General features: G+C 37.8%; 3 protein-coding genes across 3 annotated transcripts; 2 read left to right on the forward strand and 1 right to left on the reverse strand.

Annotated features, from left to right (window-relative positions):
- Positions 1-7,487: 7,487 nt before the first annotated feature.
- LOC135688649 (uncharacterized) lies at positions 7,488-10,641 on the forward strand. Its single transcript, XM_065205579.2, has 2 exons — positions 7,488-7,725; positions 8,207-10,641. Exons 1-2 carry the CDS (start codon positions 7,488-7,490, stop codon positions 10,639-10,641), a joined length of 2,673 nt encoding a protein of 890 aa, XP_065061651.2.
- A 177-nt stretch (positions 10,642-10,818) lies between these two features.
- On the reverse strand, positions 10,819-12,573 carry LOC135688650 (uncharacterized). The gene is made up of 2 exons (XM_065205580.2): positions 12,403-12,573; positions 10,819-11,829 (listed from the first exon to the last, which is right to left on the reverse strand). Exons 1-2 carry the CDS (start codon positions 12,571-12,573, stop codon positions 10,819-10,821), a joined length of 1,182 nt encoding a protein of 393 aa, XP_065061652.2.
- Positions 12,574-12,720: 147 nt separating this feature from the next.
- Positions 12,721-14,217, forward strand: LOC148960058 (uncharacterized). Its single transcript, XM_089109469.1, has one exon. It carries the CDS (start codon positions 12,721-12,723, stop codon positions 14,215-14,217), a length of 1,497 nt encoding a protein of 498 aa, XP_088965595.1.
- The last annotated feature ends 4,698 nt before the right edge of the window (positions 14,218-18,915 follow it).

Raw genomic sequence — 18,915 nt, forward strand, 5'->3', positions numbered from 1 at the left:
GGAAATTAAAGATTCCAAAACACTAGTTGAGTTCAAACGAAAAATAAATTTATGGCATGGAAATACTTGCATCTGCAGATTGTGCAAAATTTTCATTAAAGATAAAGGGTTTTTATAGGTTTCGTATGGACATTGTAAAGTAGGTTTTAAATTACTTTGTTGGCGTTAATTAGCTTATTCGCTATATGTATATTTTTGTTCTTTCTTGCCAACGTTAAAGAAATTGTTAATGATATCAGAATGTGAAGCTATCATCATGTTTAACAGTTTGTGATCGATGTTTATAATATGTCTTTTCAATCTTTCTAATTAGGCTTCTCTTGCATTCCGCTTTAAATATAGTGTTCGCATATTTACCTTTATTTCAACATAATTTTTCGTAGGGACGATACTGGGCGTTTTGCAAATCAAGTATAACTAGATTTCATCCACGCATTACATAGAATCGTTTGTATCAAGGGACGCTTAAAAGTTCGATAACTGGTAACAAGCAGTGTAATCCAGAGTCAGAGATCATTTCATTTCTTCTTCATTCTAAGCCTTTGCAAGCGCCAGCAGTGTGAGAAGAACCACTGACCATGTGGACATGAAGATATCGTTATGCAAGTCCTTATTAAGAGAAGACCACCCACTGCCCCCTATGATGCAAATCCTTATTAAGAGAAAAATCACCCACTGCCCCCTATGGCAAAACCATCCAAGCACTCTGGATAAGTGTTCAAACAATTGGCTAAAGGTCCATAATCCTCCAATGGCCTAGGTACTCATGTACACGTTGTCTCGGCATCCAATCACCTTTTGCACAGAAAATCTTCGCAAACACATAAAATAGCAACTTACACTCAGTGGGTGCAAGCAGTGCGCTTGCTAGCTTTTCGCTCTAGAGAGGTGTTCAGACCTCATTTGCCAACATAGTGCGTAAGATAACCTTCCTTTTTCTCGCCATGTTTGAATATTCACCGAAGAAGCACCCACACGTGGCTAAAAATCCTCGTTTTTGAGATAAGACCCTGTTCAAAATTGCAATTTACAGTAGATTAGCCTCAGCTTGTTCTTAATTTGTTCTTAATTTTTGACCAATTTGAGGCTCATATTTTATTAAAATTGTTGTTATAAAAAAAGAGTGTATACAGAGATATGCAGAGGTTTAATATGACAAAAACCAATTCCTCCAACACACTCTTTCTCTATAATCAATCGCTTTTTGCACAGAAATCTTAGCAAGTGTTAAACAAGAAAACCACTGCAAAATAAATCTCCTGCTATGTAGTCGAAAAGTTTAAAGAAGTATTACGCAAAAGTTGAAGACAGAAACAGAATTTCATTAGTTTTTCTTAAGAAATGTAAACTATTTTCTGCTTTTTGATTCATCTTTGCATTGTACATTTAGCTATCAAAACATGTATGCATAATGTGTAAGTAGGAAGAACCGCAGGATAGGCTGTCCGCCGGATTCTGTGAATCTTGCAATGAGTGTTGTTATGAAAGATATAGAGGAGCAAAGCAATACGACGACCGACGAGAATCTAATGTCACGAGATAAAATTTTCAAAATGAATTAAATTTAAGAAATATACTAATATTTCGCCCCGGCATACAGGGCTTCATCAGAGTAAATGAAACGTGAAACATTTAGTAAATAAAGAGTAAATAAATTTGAAATGTGAGATGGTGATGCCGGATTGGTGGATTTTGAATTGTGTGAATGCAGCGCAGTGGAGAAAAAATGGGATGATGAAAGTGGGGGAGGGAAGGGTGGTGGGTGATGTGAGGGGATGTGGGTGGTGCTATGGAGATTGATGCAATGGGATGATAATGATGACTATGAATATGAATATAAAAAAACAAAAAAAATAATAATAATAATTGTGATTGAACTGAGAATAATGGAATGTTGATGACAGTAATGGTGGTGATGATGATTATAATGGTAGGGAAAAAATGATGAGGGCGGCGTGATAGGTGATAAGTTGTTTTGTAAAGTTAACGGCCTATGGTTCTGTTCATGCCGTTGGGGGTGAGGGTGCTCGCCAGGCCAATGAGATATTGCTCCTTAACTCGACGAACACTCTCTCGTTTGTCATTAAGTCTAAGTAGTGGTGTGATAGCAAGGTCGTTGATGGTGTGATGGTGTGGGCTGCAAAAAAAGTTCTGCAACTCCAGACTTGTCTTCTTTTTGTTGATAATGTCTCGTCGGTGTTCGTTAAATCTGTCTTTAAGTTTGTCCGATGTATGCATATATTGTGTTTATATCTACATACATCTGAGGTGCATAGGGAACCACCATCGCTGTGCTGGCCACTGGAGGCCGATAGCCCCCACAAACCCTTTTTTTTTTCTCTTGTGATACTCTTATCCTAGTGATATATATATGGGATATTTTGCGGATCATCCTCGTTTCATAGAAATGGATATCCACTCTGTATACTGATCAGAATCTCTTTCTCCACTTCATTCTCTTGATTCCTTTCATTGGGCGACTTGGCTTGCCCATTGCCACTTTTAGTTTTGCTGATTTTTCTGCAACATTGACAACATTCGTTTGTGATTATAAACTTTCATTTGTCAAATTTTCCAGGCTAAGCAATGCTTTTCCCATACTTCTCTGTGCCACTGTCAATTTATTCTAGTGTGCATGTTCTAGCATCATATATCATTGTTGAAAGAATGACTCGTCCATTATTACTTTTTCAAACTTTAGATTATTAATTTTTCTTCATGTAATCACCATATTGCCCCAATCTCTGCTGATGTTCTTCTGTCAGCTCTTTTTATTTGTGCTATATTCAGATAATATTTGTGGACCCACGTATATATATTCTTTTACTTCTTCTGTCATTATTGTTATGTCATTATTGCAAGATAGTAGAAAGAAAGCCACCTTGATCTCTACCTTCAAGCCACGTTTATTGACAGTGTTTCAATAACTTTGGTTTGCCAAGATTTCCACGTTAATTTAATAAACTTTCGTTCTTTTTCATCTCTAGGTCTAATGTGACATCCTTTCCATTATATAACGTCAAATTATAGTCAAAAGGTTTTTGGCTATAATGTTTCAATTTATTTTTGATGGCCAATCTTGATCAAAAGTCATGTTTTCATTTTTTAGATTTTGCATAATCTGTTGTTCCCTATATGGCCTGAACGAACAAGCTGTTCCCAGTAGGGTTTCCCTAAATAAAGGGCCAAGATTTCTCATAATTTCCATAAGCCGCATATTTAACGTATTTTATGTTTGTAAAACGTTGAAATGGGTTTTAAGTATCATGCTTTCACATACCTTTCGCAATTTTATTCTCAGCCTACATGTAGGGGCAAATTGAGAATGAAGATTTTTGAGTTGCAACAGCTGATGGCTTTCCCTTAGTTTCCCATTCTACTCAATAAGATAAACCTTAAAAAGCATTACACTTGAAGACAGAGTCTGGGATTAACGTAATTTTTACATGACATTTAGAAGATCTCGTTCGAAAGTTGTTTGAAAGAAAAAGGAGAGTTCTTTTTGAACGCACAACCCCCGTCCAAGAGGTCAACGAGCATGCGCATTGAAACCACTATTTATGCTGTGATTAGTGATTAATAATAAGTGATAACTGATTAATGACTAGCTTCGACTATATACAGTATACCCATTTGATGATATTAGGGAATGGTTCAAGTGACTATTGCTAAGCTCTAATAAGGGAGGAGGGAGGAGAGAATGGTGAAAGAGAGAAGAAAAATCACCTTGTTTATTTTTGTTTTGAATAAAGACAGTTTGTAAGATTCTAGAAAACTGGAAGGAGGTAGCGCATTATAAAGTTTACACGATCTGGGAAAGAAGGAAAAAATTGTGGGATTGAGTTCGTGCGTTTGGCAAAGAGACTTGGAAAGGATGAGCAATGTGTGAAGCCCTCTCTGCCGGGGGGAAGTATTAGATTTATCGACTAAAAATATGGCTGCACAGCCACACTCTTGTGAAGCTAGAAGACTAATGAGTGCATGCAATCTTTTGAAAACATCCATGCGAAGTAGAATCATCATTGCCACACAAAATCTTTACCTACATGTGCATTTCAATTTGCTAGTGCTCGAAAAGTAGGACCCTCATCCCCAACGAGGGACAAATCACCCTTTTGGTGGAAATCTCGTACACTTTTACACGTATGAATTGCCCCTCGATCCCCGGCGGGTTTACCTTGGAGAAAGTCCGCATCCTTGGAGCAAACTCTGCAAATTCCCCCAGAAACATTTCAGAATCCAGTATTTTTAAGGATTGAAGCGCTTTAGCATTCTATTTTCTATTTTATTGGCAATTCCAAAAGAACGTGAGCGACTTTTCTGTATAAACCCTAAAACGAGGGGCAATTGTAAACCATTCTGTAGAAGTACAGACGAGGGTCCCCTGCGAGCGAAGCGAACAGAAAATTGTTGCGAGCACGCCCTTATAAATTGCTTAAAATACATTTCAGAAGGTTTCTTACAGTCGTTGGCTTGCAGCTGTTTAAAACGTTTTAAATAAGAAAAAAATAGCGATTGCACAGCAGCTCCAATTTTACCCTGGGTACCAGACTCACTATATAAAATAATAGAGAGTCTAGTCTAGTGCGCCCCATTCTCGTTCTGGTGAACTTACTTGAAAGAACTGAAGTCTATTTAACAGACTAGGCCTGTGAAACAAGACTGTCAGGTAAATAATAAAGAAACTCAGTAGTCAGAGGAGTTTTGGGAAATCTTAAAGCAAATGTGTTTTATTAAGTTCTTTAAAGTCGACATTTTTAATACAGTGGTAATAGACTTTTCTGCCTCAAGATAACAATCAAATCAGGTTTAAAACGCCATTTGGCAGCAAAAAACATGTGCGAAGCATGAAATTAAAGTTAGCACAATGCAGTTATTAAATGTTAACCATTATTAAATGTTAATCATTATCAAATTGTTAATCATAGTCTTTTGTAATTTTCCTCATAAATTTTGTGTACTTTCAACGTCTACTTCCTAACTGTGAAGGCAGCGCGCTTGGACACCGCGGCGGTTAGAATCATCACGTTGGAAGGTCACCACAGTAAATATGGGCAATATGACAAGCGAAGCCCCGTATGCCGGGCGAATTTACTGTTTTTGTTGTTGTTTGTTCTCGGCACCTTGCGGTGTTTCTTGTCTACTGCATTTCACTTCAAGGCCTAATTTCTTTGCAACGAGAGGCACAGCCTGGAATATCAGAGACTTTCCAAAGCCAGTTGGCAATATGGTGAAGGTGTCTCTTCTCTCTACAAACAAGGCTCTCAATGCTGTTCTGTGTTCAGTTCCACAACATGCGGAAAATATTCTTTGAGTACAGTTTTAATAGCATCTTCAAACTCAATCGTTACGGTCGCTAGCATTTATTTATGTTCTGTTCTGTTCAATGTTTTATACCAGAGCTAAGTTTATTGTTTCGCTGTGACCTTTGAACGTACAGAAATCTGTACACTCGCTCATGATTGGTTAATATCAGCACACCAGAACGAGAATGGGGCGCACTAGACCAGACTCTCTATTTTATTTCATATATAGTGAGTCTGGTACCCAGGGTACTCCAATTTAGTTGTCGGTCTGTTTTGTTTGACCAAACATGTTCTCTGATTTATGAGTTTAAACAGGCTCCTGCTTGGACACTATCAATTTCGTGCTTCGTGTAGGTGTGTGAGCTGTACCATTTTCTTCTTCGTTATTTCCCTTCATCTGGGAATGTGGAAATGTCTCTGTCCGATTCAGGTCTGGCGAAAGAAGTAACCCTAACAACTACAGGCCGATATCTATACTTTCCACAGTTAGCAAAACTTTGGAAAAGGTCGTCCATTTTCAAATGTACAATTACCTATCTGAAAAGAAAATACTTACAAACTTTATGGACCTAATACTAAAAAACATGGTCAATCGTACGGTGGCCCACAGGTGCCACGGCAAAACTTTCTTTCTAACGGCAAAACTTACTTTCTTACGGCAAAACTTACTTTCTCACGGCAAAACTTTCTTTTTTCACGGCAAAACTTTACTTCCCACGGCAAAACTTTCTTTGAATTTAATTTATTACTTAAATTAAATTTATTTTGAAAATTGTATCTCGTGACATTGGATTCTCGTCGTCGTATTGCTTTGTTCCTTTTGCTTTTCTAACATAGGCGTAGTAGACAAGGGTCTGGGGAGATAAGGGGGCTGTAGCGGCAACTGTAGTTTCTCAACACTGAAAAGTTTCCTAAAAAGCGATAATCAGGCAGAAATCTACCATGATTCAGTCAGGCAAAATTTTCATAAACAATGGATGTTGTTTGTTGGGCAACCACTTCGATTCTTTTCTCCCCTTATATTATGCCCATGCTTATTATTTCATTTCTTTATTCATTGTTATTACTATGTGATACGATATGATATGATATTAAACACAATACCCAATTTATAGGTTTTTTACAAGCCACAATCGAGCGTGCCAAGTGCACGTACGTGATTTTTTTGCACGAATTTTATGTGCACGCCAATTTTCAACGAATTGATCTTTTTCACTGCTTTCAAAACAAAGGAATCAAAGACCTTGCATGCGGTACTGTTTCGTTGAGATAGGCATATAGGCCTAGCCTAGATAAATTTTAGAACATTTCTGGGCTATCTTTCTGCAAGAATTATCAAGAGAAGATGTAGGTATTCGCAAATTCTGCGAAGTTTAAAACGCCTAAAGCATTGATTAGATCTAAGTATCACGTACACAACAACACGTAAAGAAAGTTTTGCCGTGAGAAAGAAAGTTTTGCCGTGAGAAAGAAAGTTTTGCCGTGAGAGAGAAAGTTTTGCCGTGAAAAAGAAAGTTTTGCCGTGAAAAAGAAAGTTTTGCCGTGAGAAAGTAAGTTTTGCCGTGGCACCTGTGGGCCACCGTACAATCGCCTAGTAACTGCTGTTTTCTTAGATCTTTCCAAAGCCTTTGATCATTCACATTTGTTTACTAAACTCTCAAAATCTGGGCTAAGTAAAGCAGTTGTCGACTGGTTCCAGGGCCGCGGAGAGGACTTATGGGCCCCGGGTTGAGTCGAAAGATAAAAAGTTAAGCACGCCTAAGACAGACGCTTCTAGGGAGTACGGGGAATGCTCCCACCCCCCAACACTTTTGAAGAGGATGGTGGCTAAACTGCTCTGATGGCTATTACTTCTGTTTGCTATTTTATATAATTTGGGCATAACTGATATCTTAACACCATAATGCATAGAAATAAAAATTTCTTAGAAATTTTAAAGGTCTTGGGAAACGTTTTATTTGTTAACTAAACTCGATCAATACCGACAAAATGTTGCAAACAGATGCGCGTGCCATCGTGTAAATCTGTATGACGTACCATAGTCATAAGAAATAGCTAGTCTGGAAACGAACAATAGGCTCTTGTTATATGTTTTTGTCCTTCGTTCCGCTAGGTCCCAGACCTCCGTAAGTGCAATCGGGTTTTGTTTGCTTTTCGCGATGATGTTGTAAACTGTAAAGTATGCCTGGAAGTAATTGCGCGATTTATGGTTGTGGAGCGTGTCGAACGAAAAAATACAAGGAAATATCGATCTTTAAGCTTCCTAAAGCTGTGGACGATGAAACAAAGCGATGGAGAAATGAAATTTTGAACGTCATCACAAGAGATCGAGTTATTGATGTTGGCCTACGAGAACAAATAAGAGAAGATCGTGTCTACATCTGCGAACAACACTTCAGACCAGATCAACTCTATTATTGTGAGTATAGTTCGAATGTCTATTAAAGGCACGAATATTCGTTATTGCACACGCGTCAAAGATGATAATAACCAGAATTATGTGGTAAAGAATTATGCAACTAGTTTTGTCTGTTCAGGAATGTTGTGCTAGAAAAGGGGGCTTTCGGAAAAAATTCTCACGAAGGCAAAAGAAAATAGTAGAAACGCGTTTTCGACAATAACAAGAGGTGATCGAGCCTCCTAAGTGCTATGTATTTATATGTTTGTAAAGGTACTAAAATTATGCTTGCTCAAAAATCGTTTTTGACAAGACAGTCAGCCTCTGTGAATGTAGTTGTTTTAATGAATATCAATCATTGATATTTCCATATGTCATTTATAAATTCATTTAGATTTAAATTGCAGCGTGGAAATATGAACAAATTAGAACACAATAGAAGTTCACAAATTTTATAAATTTTTATTATCTATTTGCTTTTTGATTGTACGTCTCTTTTTAGATAATAATCGCAAAACACTTAAAGAAGGTGCTATTCCGACAGTGAATTTACCAGAAAAAAGTCTGCCAAATCAGCCACAAGGATGTAGGTCAGAAAGCCAGATTGCCAAGCGTGAAATTTTGCGTTTTTCATCTCATTCAACAGCAGCTCCATGTTACACAGATTTCAAACAATTTATTAAAAGAGTGGGTGATTTGAAATTGGATATTGAGATTAAAGCTAGCACCAACAGCTGCTATATTGCAAAAAAGGACATTCAGTATACCGTTCCAAAATTTGAAATTGTAGTAGAGGAGAATCTAAGCTTTGCTGTACGTGTGTTCGGGTGGTTGTTAAAGCCAAGTTGCAGTTTTCTGAAACAATCAGGATGTACTTTCAAAAATTTAACTCTATCAACTCTTATGAAAGATCTTCAAACAGCAGTACTTTGCTCAGGAATTAACACAAGAATTGGCTTTGAGTATCAAAACAAAAGTATGATCCATCATGTTGTTCCCATGGTTGTTTCCTGTATGTCTTCGTCAATGGTAGAGACACCTTTGAAGCAGCAGGAGTACCTGCGTGCAACATCTTGTGAAGTTTTGCTACAAGATGAGGGTCAATGCTTACCATGCAAATCAAAAGAGCAGTATGAAGCAAAACAGAAAAAGAGAAAAGATGACACAAAATGTTCTGCTGCAAAACTCAAGGCACCCTTATCAGCAACTCATCCAGTACGCATCAAATTAGCTCTCCAGGAAAACAGGATAAAATGCAAGCAACTTGAATTGCGGCTTGAGGAGATGAAGAGAGAAATTGACACCAAGGCAAAGCCTGTAAGCAATGACCTTGGAGATGATTTGAAAGAATTATTCAGATCTTGCAATAACAGAAATATACCCCCCTTTATGAAACTTTTCTGGGAAGAGCAACAGAAATATTTGCAGCAAAGACCAAGCCAAGTTAGATACCATCCAATGATTATTAAGTATTGCTTGGCACTTGCTGCAAAGTCTACATCTGCCTATAAGGAAATGAGGTTTGATGAAAAACATGGAAGTGGTGTGCTAATTCTTCCAAGCCTCCGTACACTCAGAGACTATAGACATTACATTCACCCAAAAAGAGGTTTTAATGATGCTGTCGTCAGTCAGTTGGAGAAAGGAACAAGAGAATTTACAAATGTTGAAAGATACATCATAATTTGCTTTGATGAAATGAAGATACAAGAAGATCTTGTATGGGACAAAAATTCAGGAGAATTGATAGGGTTTGTTGATTTGGGTGACCCTGAAGTCAACTTTGGAACCCTAAAAACAGTTGATGAAGTTGCAACTCATGTGCTAGTTTTCCTTGTGAAAAGCGTTGTAAACCCACTGTCATATAGTTTTGCAACATTTGCAACAACAGGTGTCACTTCAGCTCAGCTTTTTCTGTTGTTTTGGCGAGCAGTTGGCATCCTTGAAGCCGCATGTAATTTATGTGTAATAGGAGCAGTTGGAGATGGTGCATCTTCTAATCATTCATTTTTTCACATGCACAAACAAATGGATGGTAAAGCACAGAATGGTGTTGTTTATGGTGTCAAGAATATTTATGCACCAGACAAATTTGTCTTTTTCTTCAATGATGCCCCCCATCTTATGAAGACTGCTCGCAACAACCTAGCAAATTCAGGCTCAAACAAATCATCAAGGTTTCTTTGGAACAGTGGCATTCACATTCTTTGGAGCCACATAAGTAAGCTATATTATGAAGAGCTTGAATTTGGGTTGAAATTATTGCCTCGTCTTACCTATGAGCATATCAACCTAACACCTTACTCTGCTATGAGAGTAAGGCTTGCTGTACAAATTCTGAGCTCAACTGTGGCCAAGGTTCTTGGTGAATATGGCTCTAGTGATGCAAAAGGCACAGCTGAGTTTTGTTCCCTGATGGATAACTTTTTTGACTGTTTCAATGTCCGCAACAAGCAAGAGCATTTGCAGAAAGGGAAAAAGTTTTTAAAACCATTCGAATCTGAAGATGATGAAAGATTTTCATGGCTAGAAAATGTTTTCTTAAAGTTTTTTGCTGACTGGAAGAAATCAATTGAAAACAGAGAGGGGCAATATTCTAAGTCTGAAAAGCAAGCAATGTTTATTTCACGACAAACATACAACGGTCTTCAAAGATCTGTACACTCAGTGATCGAGGCAACAAGATTTCTATTGTCAAAGGGAGCTCATTATGTTTTAACAGAGCGCTTCTGTCAAGATGATTTAGAAAACTACTTTGGGAGGCAAAGGTCCATAGGTCAAAGAAGAGATAACCCCAATCTTCAGAGTGTTGGCTATAATGACAACATAATCAAGAGTCAGTTCAGCATTGTACCAATAGCAGGTAATGTTACTCATGCTGCATCAAAGTTCAATGCTATTTCCACTGAGCCATTACCAAAAAGAAAAAGAAAATGAAAAACACTGAACTTGAGACAATAAGTAAATTTTAAACCTTATATTCTTTTTTGATTTAACATTTCAATGTAGTGATTTAACGTTTCTATATAGCAAAAATGAACTTAGTTAATTTGATTGTTTAACATATAATGTCACTGTTTAAAATATGCCTTTAAAGTATTCATGTTAAGGATGCTACACATTATTACCATCATTTGTCCTCTTCAATTCAACTCTTAATGACTTTTTTCTGTTTGCCTTCTTTCTTGATTTGTGTTTTTCCCGTATGTCCTTTGCAAATGAATGTGCACGTACATTCACATACAACTTGATGATCAAGTGAAATACATTTTGCACAATCTCCTCATCAATGTCTAAATAATCTGTATTCCAGGACATTGAAGTCATACAAGATTTGACAACTGGGTTGACCATTGAAATTTCAATAATTTCATCTGCATTTACAGAATGCAAAGACAGTCCTGCTTGTTTTCTAAAGACCATTTCTACTTGACGAAGTAATGCAGTAGCATGTCTGTTTACCTTCCAAAGACCAGTGTTGTTTTTCAAGTCAACAAAGGACTGGGGTTCATCTGTTTTTGCAGCATTGATAATTGCAAGAGACTGCTCAGTTGCTTCTAAATGTTTAGTTCTACTGCTTCTTAACTTGAAGTATGTCTTTCTAAAACAGTATCCTGCCAAGTATTCCAAACTCTCTACTTCTTTTGCAGATATCTTCTTTAATGGTATATTAACTTCATTAGCACTGCCAGCAAGGTGTGAAAGATAAAGATTTAAAATTTCAGTAAGCAATAAAGTGGTTTCAAATTCACTCAGTGCTCCGAGAGTCTTAACTTCTCTAGAAGACAACTTAGAATAAGTTGTGGAACAGAACTTTTGTAGGTCCCCATTGAAAACATCTATAGCAGATGAAAATAGATCTTTCAAAATTAGGCATTCTTCGTTGGTAATACTAAAGGAGCTGAAGTTGGATCGGATTAGCTCTGGAAAGCATTTGTCAGCAGCTAGTTTTTTCCCAGCTTCATTGGCAATTCTCTTTATTTCCAATGGATGACAGAGTTTCCTCTTATGGGTTTCTTCATTTGGAGCAGAGTGCGCTGTTTTTTCATGCCGCAGTAGTCCACGTTTTGTCTTGAATGTTTTCTCACATTTTTGGCAATGCAGGATTTGGTCTGCAGAATCATCCTAGCAAAGACAAATGCAAAAGATAAAATTTTATCACCCTGCTATATATATTAAATAACAAATTTATGTGCTCTACAAAATATTGATTAAAAGTTTCCTCGCATGTCGATTAAAGACTGAGATATAACTTTTTGTTTGGGGGGGGGGGCAGCCCTGATAAATAAGTGAAAAAACAGCCGTGTTTTACAAGATAAAAGTGTTTTACTCACAATACGTAAGTTTTCTGGGGGCCCAGCCCGGTATCTCGGTCCTTGATGTCGATTACAGTTTTCTTTTTGCTATAAGACGTCTACGCGGGCGGCAAGAAAATTCCATTTTGACTTGCACATTATAGGCCGTCCTTGGCGATGTATTCACATAGATATTTACCTGACCTGACATCATAATTAACACTAACACTTACCAACTCAACACAACTGTTTTAATAAACTGACATAGTTTTAGCGTTCAGATCTGTTACTGACATACAGATATATAGAGTTTGCGCATGGACTGGGCCTACATCAAAGAAAGGTTGAAATAATAATACGGGAAAGTGATACAAAAGTATCAGTACATATGAACAGTACCAACCTCTACATTTGCAAGCAGATCCATCGACTTCATAAATTCATCATCGTTTTCCAGCCATTCGGCGAATTCAGGATCAAAAAGTAATTCAAACTCATCGGCGTTGGTATCACTACTATGTTGTTCCCCTTCCATGATTGAACTAATAGACCTTTTTCCTGTTGCGGCCATCATCTTTCCGCGCAATGCGTTGTGGGATTGCCAGGGGGCAAACAATCTGCACTGCAGTTTTCTTGCTCCGCAGGTAAATAAGTGCTTCGCTTCAAGATTTGTTAAAGTTTACTCAAATTTTGCTCGCTTTCCTTATTTTACTTCGACGTTATGGGTAAATCTGATCATTGTGCTGTTTGGGGCTGTGATAATGATCGCAGATATCCTGACAAGTATGTAATTAAAGAACACATTTCAGCATTTGATGGATGCAAGCACATTCGTTTTTGGTCATGCAAAGAGAAATTCTTCCGTACGTGGTCAAAGCTCATCAACAGGGAGGTTATCGACAAAACATCTGGCAAAAAAACTCTTTTGAAAGTTGGGAAATCAACAAAGGTATGTTCCAACCACTTTCAATACGGAAAGCCAACAGATTCCTGTCCGCACCCCACATTATTTTTGAAGGGGTATGATGGGCCTAGTCAACCAAAAAGAAGGCGACTGGATCGTTCAGATCTTTTCAAGCCGACACACAGTGAAGCAACACCTGTTAACATCAGTGAAACTGTAGAAATTGATAATTTTCACGTGTCAGAAGTCATTGCTGAAGAAAATGCTGATAACCATCCTGTTCATGAATCTGTTGATATCCCTCAAAGTGGCTTGGACACTTCCAAAGAACGTCGTGCACATCGATTGTCTTGGGATTCTATTTCTGGTAACAACCCCATCATAAAATTATATACAGGTTGCCCCACTGCCAAAGTTTTTTTGTTCATTGTGGATCGTGTCAGATCAAAGCATGGCAAGATCTCTTATTTTAAAGGCAAGAATTCATTCCAGGTTAAAAACTACCAGCACAGCCCATCAAAGCCTTTGTCAAGAAAAAAGACTGGACCATCCCGCCAACTCAAACTGGAAGATGAAATTCTTTTAACCCTGATGCGCATTCGTCTGGACCCGCCAATTGAAGACCTTGCTTTTCGATTTAAAATTTCTGCTAGCCATGCATCAAAAATATGTACAACCTTTTTTGTGTTGTTGGCACGAGAGCTGGAGCCACTCATTTATTGGCCAACACCAGAAGAAACTCTAGCATTCAAGCACCCCCACTTTTCTGGGGACTTTAACAAGGTTGAAGGCATTGGTGATTGCACTGAACAAGTTATTCAAAAGCCTGCAAATTCCAAGGCTCAGTACCAAACATACAGCACATATAAGAGCAGAAATACCCAAAAGAAATTAATATTCTGTACAAAAGGAGGATCAATTAGTTTTGTGTCAAGGTCCTATTCTGGCTCTGCTTCAGATCGTTTTATCACAGAAGACTCCAATGTTGTGCAGAAATTTCATCCTGGGTTTATTGCTATGTTTGACAAGGGTTTCACAGTTCAGGATATATTTCTTCCCAGGCAAGTTAAAGTTAAAGTGCCACCCTTCGTTCGAAGCAAAAGACAGTTTACACCCTCAGAAATATCTGAATGTAAACGAATTGCAAGAGCAAGAATTCACATTGAGCGTGTTATGGGAAGACTGAAGGAATTTAGACTACTGGATCATACTTTACCTCTAACCTTGTTAGATATAATTGATGAGGTCTGGTTAATTGCAGCTGCTATTACCAATTTGCAGCCACCACTTGTAAAAGGACAGCCTCGTGACTAGCCTCAAGTTTAAAGTAGTTCTTAATTGCTTATTTTGAAGTTATTTCTATGCAGGGTTTTACTGTAACTGTTAAATTTATCCGGAGCTGTGACCAGGCATGAATATGAACAAACATGAATATATAACGTTAATAGAACAAAATCAGGCCTAATACAACGGCTAACATATTCGAGAGTAAAACAGCGTGGTAAGCGAGTTATCTAAGAGTCCATTGTCCAATAAGCTTCAACATAACGTAACACGTGACTACAGCAAGCATAAGATAATAATAATCATATATTCTAATAGTAACGAGTCTCCTATCTCCAATAAAACTGAAAAGAACTACAACTTAAAGCATATGTTTAGTTATATTAGTAATAATCTTGAGTCTAACTTTTGAAGTTCCTTTTGTGCTTCTTCACTATCCAGTCTATCTTCAACCTTTCGCAAAAGTCCTTTCATTACATTTCTGCATGCAACAACATTTTCTATTGTCCCTGAAAATAGCTCAGGTAGCACAATGCTTTTAAAAAAATGGACAAGTTTTGGAACCTGTTTTATTTCATACTGTGGATTTCTTGGAATTCTTACAGTCAATGACTCTTTGGGCAAAAAAACTTCAAAATCACAATATTCTGCACCAGTGACAAACATCTGATGTTGAACTTGTGTGTAGTATTTATGTGCAGGCTTCAAAAATATTTCATCAGCATTCTTTGACAAGCATGACTCTGGCTGCATGAGATAGTCTGCAATATTTAAATCACGGCTCTTCCATGGGCATTTTATTTCTAAAACACCGAATCCACAGCATTTGCAGCTTATAACTCCATCAGGGCTGGCTCCCAGAAAAGGCAACTGTTCAGAAATGAACAAACCAGTAGTTTTACTTGAAAAGTGTTTGTGCTTTGTTCTGTTCTTTCTGGTGTACCTTTTGAAGGCAAACTTTTCATTATTCTTCCCCCAGTTTAATGATGCACTATGAACAGAAGGATTATACATGCAAATTTTTGCACATAGATTTTGGGATGATGATAAATTTAAAATTTGATGGTTGTCATCAACTTTTACCAAAACTTCATGTGCAGAAGATGCTGTTATTACACCATGACGATACTGGAACCATTTTTCTGAGGATGCTTGATCAGCAGTGATTGCATTTATTCTTTTCAATTCAGCAGCAGACCGGTGTAATTTCAATGCTGCATGAAAACTATCAGCTTGACACTTAGAAGCAATCTCAGGCAATGTAGAAGGGGGCAGAACAGTTTGGGAAGAGGATTTTGAGGAACTCTTCGTTGTTGTTTTAACAAATTGGAGAACACTTGCTTTTCCATCAGTAGCCTGTGCAACAGCTTCCCAGTCAGCTTTGGTAAAGGCAACATTTAAATCTTGGATGGAACGGGGCTCATATTCACTTCTTGATGGGGTTTGAATGCAGTCATCATTTTCTGGATGATGATGCAAAATTTTAACAGAAGACATTTGACTAGGCTCGTGGATTTTTTCATTCTTCTTGTATGTTCTTACACTCCATTGCTGTTTCTTGCCAGTACAAGACCTGTTGTTGCCAAGTCTAACTTCTGCAAGGATGTAATATAGCAAAGCAAATACATGCTTGCATGAGTTACTGTAACCAGCCACGCATCCACATTCACTAGCCAAAATGGAAGAGGCATCTGTCCGTAGACTAACCCAAACAGTATAAGGAGCATCAGATATACGTGTCTGAGGCACAACCAATGCTTTTATAAAGCAATATTTAATACAATCTGTAATTCTATTAAAAAACACTGACTTTACATGTCCAGATGTCTGAAGGTTCTGTCCTTCCTTGGAGGCTTTCAAGGATTCCATTGCTTCAGCATATTTTTTGATAACATCAAATGTAAGGTCAGGATAGTATTCACTTCCTTCGAGCCAGTGGGAGCCAATTGTCTCAGGAAAGGGTAACTGCACGCCATCAACGAATAAAATTTTGCTCCGGTTGAGGTCAATTTCAGATTTTCGAACAGCTTGAGAAGGCAATGTTGGAAGTTCGAGCTTTTCAGCAAAAATAACTTTTTCAATAAGCTGTGGTTTTCTGCAGTTCTTAGTGTTCAAGGGCACACCTCTGTCTGACAGATACTTCTTAAGATCTTCTACCTTCCAAACTCGCAATTCTTCTTCAGTAAAAACCATTTTTAGAGAGGTATAATCGAAGAAACCGGTCACAGGACGGCAGTAAACACGCTATTTTCGTAGTAGTCAAAAAACTAAGGTTTGTTTGCCCCCTAGACATCCCAGATTGCATTGCGAAAAAAGATGGCGGCAACAACAGGAAAGAGGTCTATTGCACCCACGCGTTGTTGCTGTTGTGAAATCAACATCCTCGAAGAGCCGCATTGTTAAAACAATAGCCTATTGTTCGTTTCCAGACTAGCTATTTCTTATGACTATGCTTCTACAACACACTCTTTGTGGACTTTGGTGAATTGGTAAATGAAAATTTCCATGTACAGTTGAAAAATGGTCTTGATCAGTGCTGTTACATGATCTGCTTTCGTTTCCTGTAATTTGTGTGCCTCCATGGAATGCTGTTGTAAGGAAAGAAAGACTCTGTTTATTAACCTCTTAAGAAAGAATACGCAAAGACAACCTTTCTACTACCTTCTTTGACATATTTTGCCAATAAATCATCAATTCCCTTGCAACTTTGTCAGTTTCTTGGACTACACGCATAGTGGATGATGATGGAATAGATAAACTTCCGTGACTTTTGAAGGACAATCCCGGGGAGGGGGTACTTAGTATATTTTGCTGACAGGATGTGCACGTCTTTCCGGGTATCATTTTCAGCAATTTATTCTAAGGCCGGGTATCTGTTCAACGGATATAATCTAATGCCGGTTGCCTGATTTTCGTTTTTTTTCTATTCAATTTACAGCAAAGAGGCTGCCCGCCCATTGTTTTTGTGGTGTTCTGGCAACCATGGCAACTAGCACCAAAGCTTTTGTTCTCCTTTGTTCTTTTTTCCAGAAATTCTAAAGCCGGGTGTCATTTTTAGCTTTTTTTTCTAAAGCCAGTTCACCAAGGCAATCTTAGGAGTGCACACCCCCGTCGTTTTAGTATCCAAGTGCCCCCCCCCTGGGAGGACAATAAGGTTGATGCATTTGTTGCATCTTTTTGCAGCTCATAGAGGGCAACAGCGCATTCTGGACATTTAATCGATTCAATGAGGCGTTTGGCAATATATCCACTAATGTAATACAAAGCATCATACCTCCATGTATTTGTTGTGTTCAAAAGCCAGTACACCCGAGGATCACATGGGGACTCATCTGTTAGTATTAGGTCCAAATCCTGTGAAGGCTGTGAGTCCTGTGCTGGCACTACACAGTTAGCAGTTTCAGGAGAGTCTATTTTATTCTCTAGTAAGAGAGCCCTCAATGCATATTTGAATTCAAGAACATTGGGGTTGCTGTTCCAGCCAAATCTACCCCGTATTTTGCTAAAGAACATTTCTAAAGCATCTTGGGAGAAAAGATATGTCAAAACATTCTCAAACCTATTATCTACTTGTGAAAGAAAATTTCTGCTGATGGCAATAATTGACTTTACTGTTGTTATGAAACCAACAATGAATTTTTTTCGAGGACCCTTGTAAATGATATGTTTTTCAGAATCACAAAGTGATTTTAGATACTTTTCAGTATCTGCAATGAAATTTGCCAATTCATCAATGTTTTCCAGTGTTATTGGCTCTTTTTTTCCCTTCCCAAATTTGTTTTTACTATTTAGCAGATCAAAAAGATCAATTATTCTAAGAATAAGATCAGTTGTTGCTGCACTGTCTTCAAATCCAGAAAATCTAAGAGCACACAAGAAATTTATGGCCGAGACAACAGAACAGCTGAGGCTTTGGGCTGCAATTTTTACTTTCATCTTGTGATTTTGCCACTTAATATGCTGGCCACGAATTTTGTTTCCAAGATGCAAGATATCCTTACTTTGGACTAATGCAATTTAGTTAGAAAGCCCCATTTGCTTTGTTCTTTATTTGCATTGTAAAAGATGCTTTCCTTTTTCTGCCAATGCATTTCTTGCCAGCTTTAGCATATGACATGCATCTAAAATGACATGGACCATTTCACCATCTCTGGATGGATGGTTGAAAGCACCATCAAAATTTTCAAATATTTTGCAACCTAGCTTTGTTGCTGTGGCTAAATTTTTTGATGTTCCATATAAGACTAAAGCGTGTCAATTGAAACCATGCTCTGTTAAAAATTTTATTGCTGCCGTAATTATTTGGGCCTGAATGTCAGAATCTGTTGTGGCAGTAAGGAAATAAGCAATGGGGTACTGCCATTTCATTTTTAGTCCTGCTGACATTACTACAAGGACTGAGTTGCCATATTTTCTTTTGGTTCACCTTGAATAGAACCATAGTCAACATTACCAAAGAGCCAACCAGCTTTTCTGTCCACAACTGTTTGTGATTTTAATGGCATCTCATCCAAGATGATAATACTGTCACGCTGATCAGAAGGAACCATATGCTCCAATGAATTGATGACATTCAAAAGAAACCCAAGCTTAACTTCAATATTTGCTGCCCAACTTCTAATAGTTGATTGACTTGGCAGACAAAGTGTTTTTCTTACATATGTATAGCCTCTAGGACTATGAAAATGTAAAGTGACTGCAAATTCTCTTATGGACTTATCATATCTT

The sequence above is a fragment of the Rhopilema esculentum genome, chromosome 7, assembly GCF_057945365.1.
Source record: "Rhopilema esculentum isolate cy_ngs chromosome 7, ASM5794536v1, whole genome shotgun sequence".
NCBI lineage: Eukaryota > Metazoa > Cnidaria > Scyphozoa > Rhizostomeae > Rhizostomatidae > Rhopilema > Rhopilema esculentum.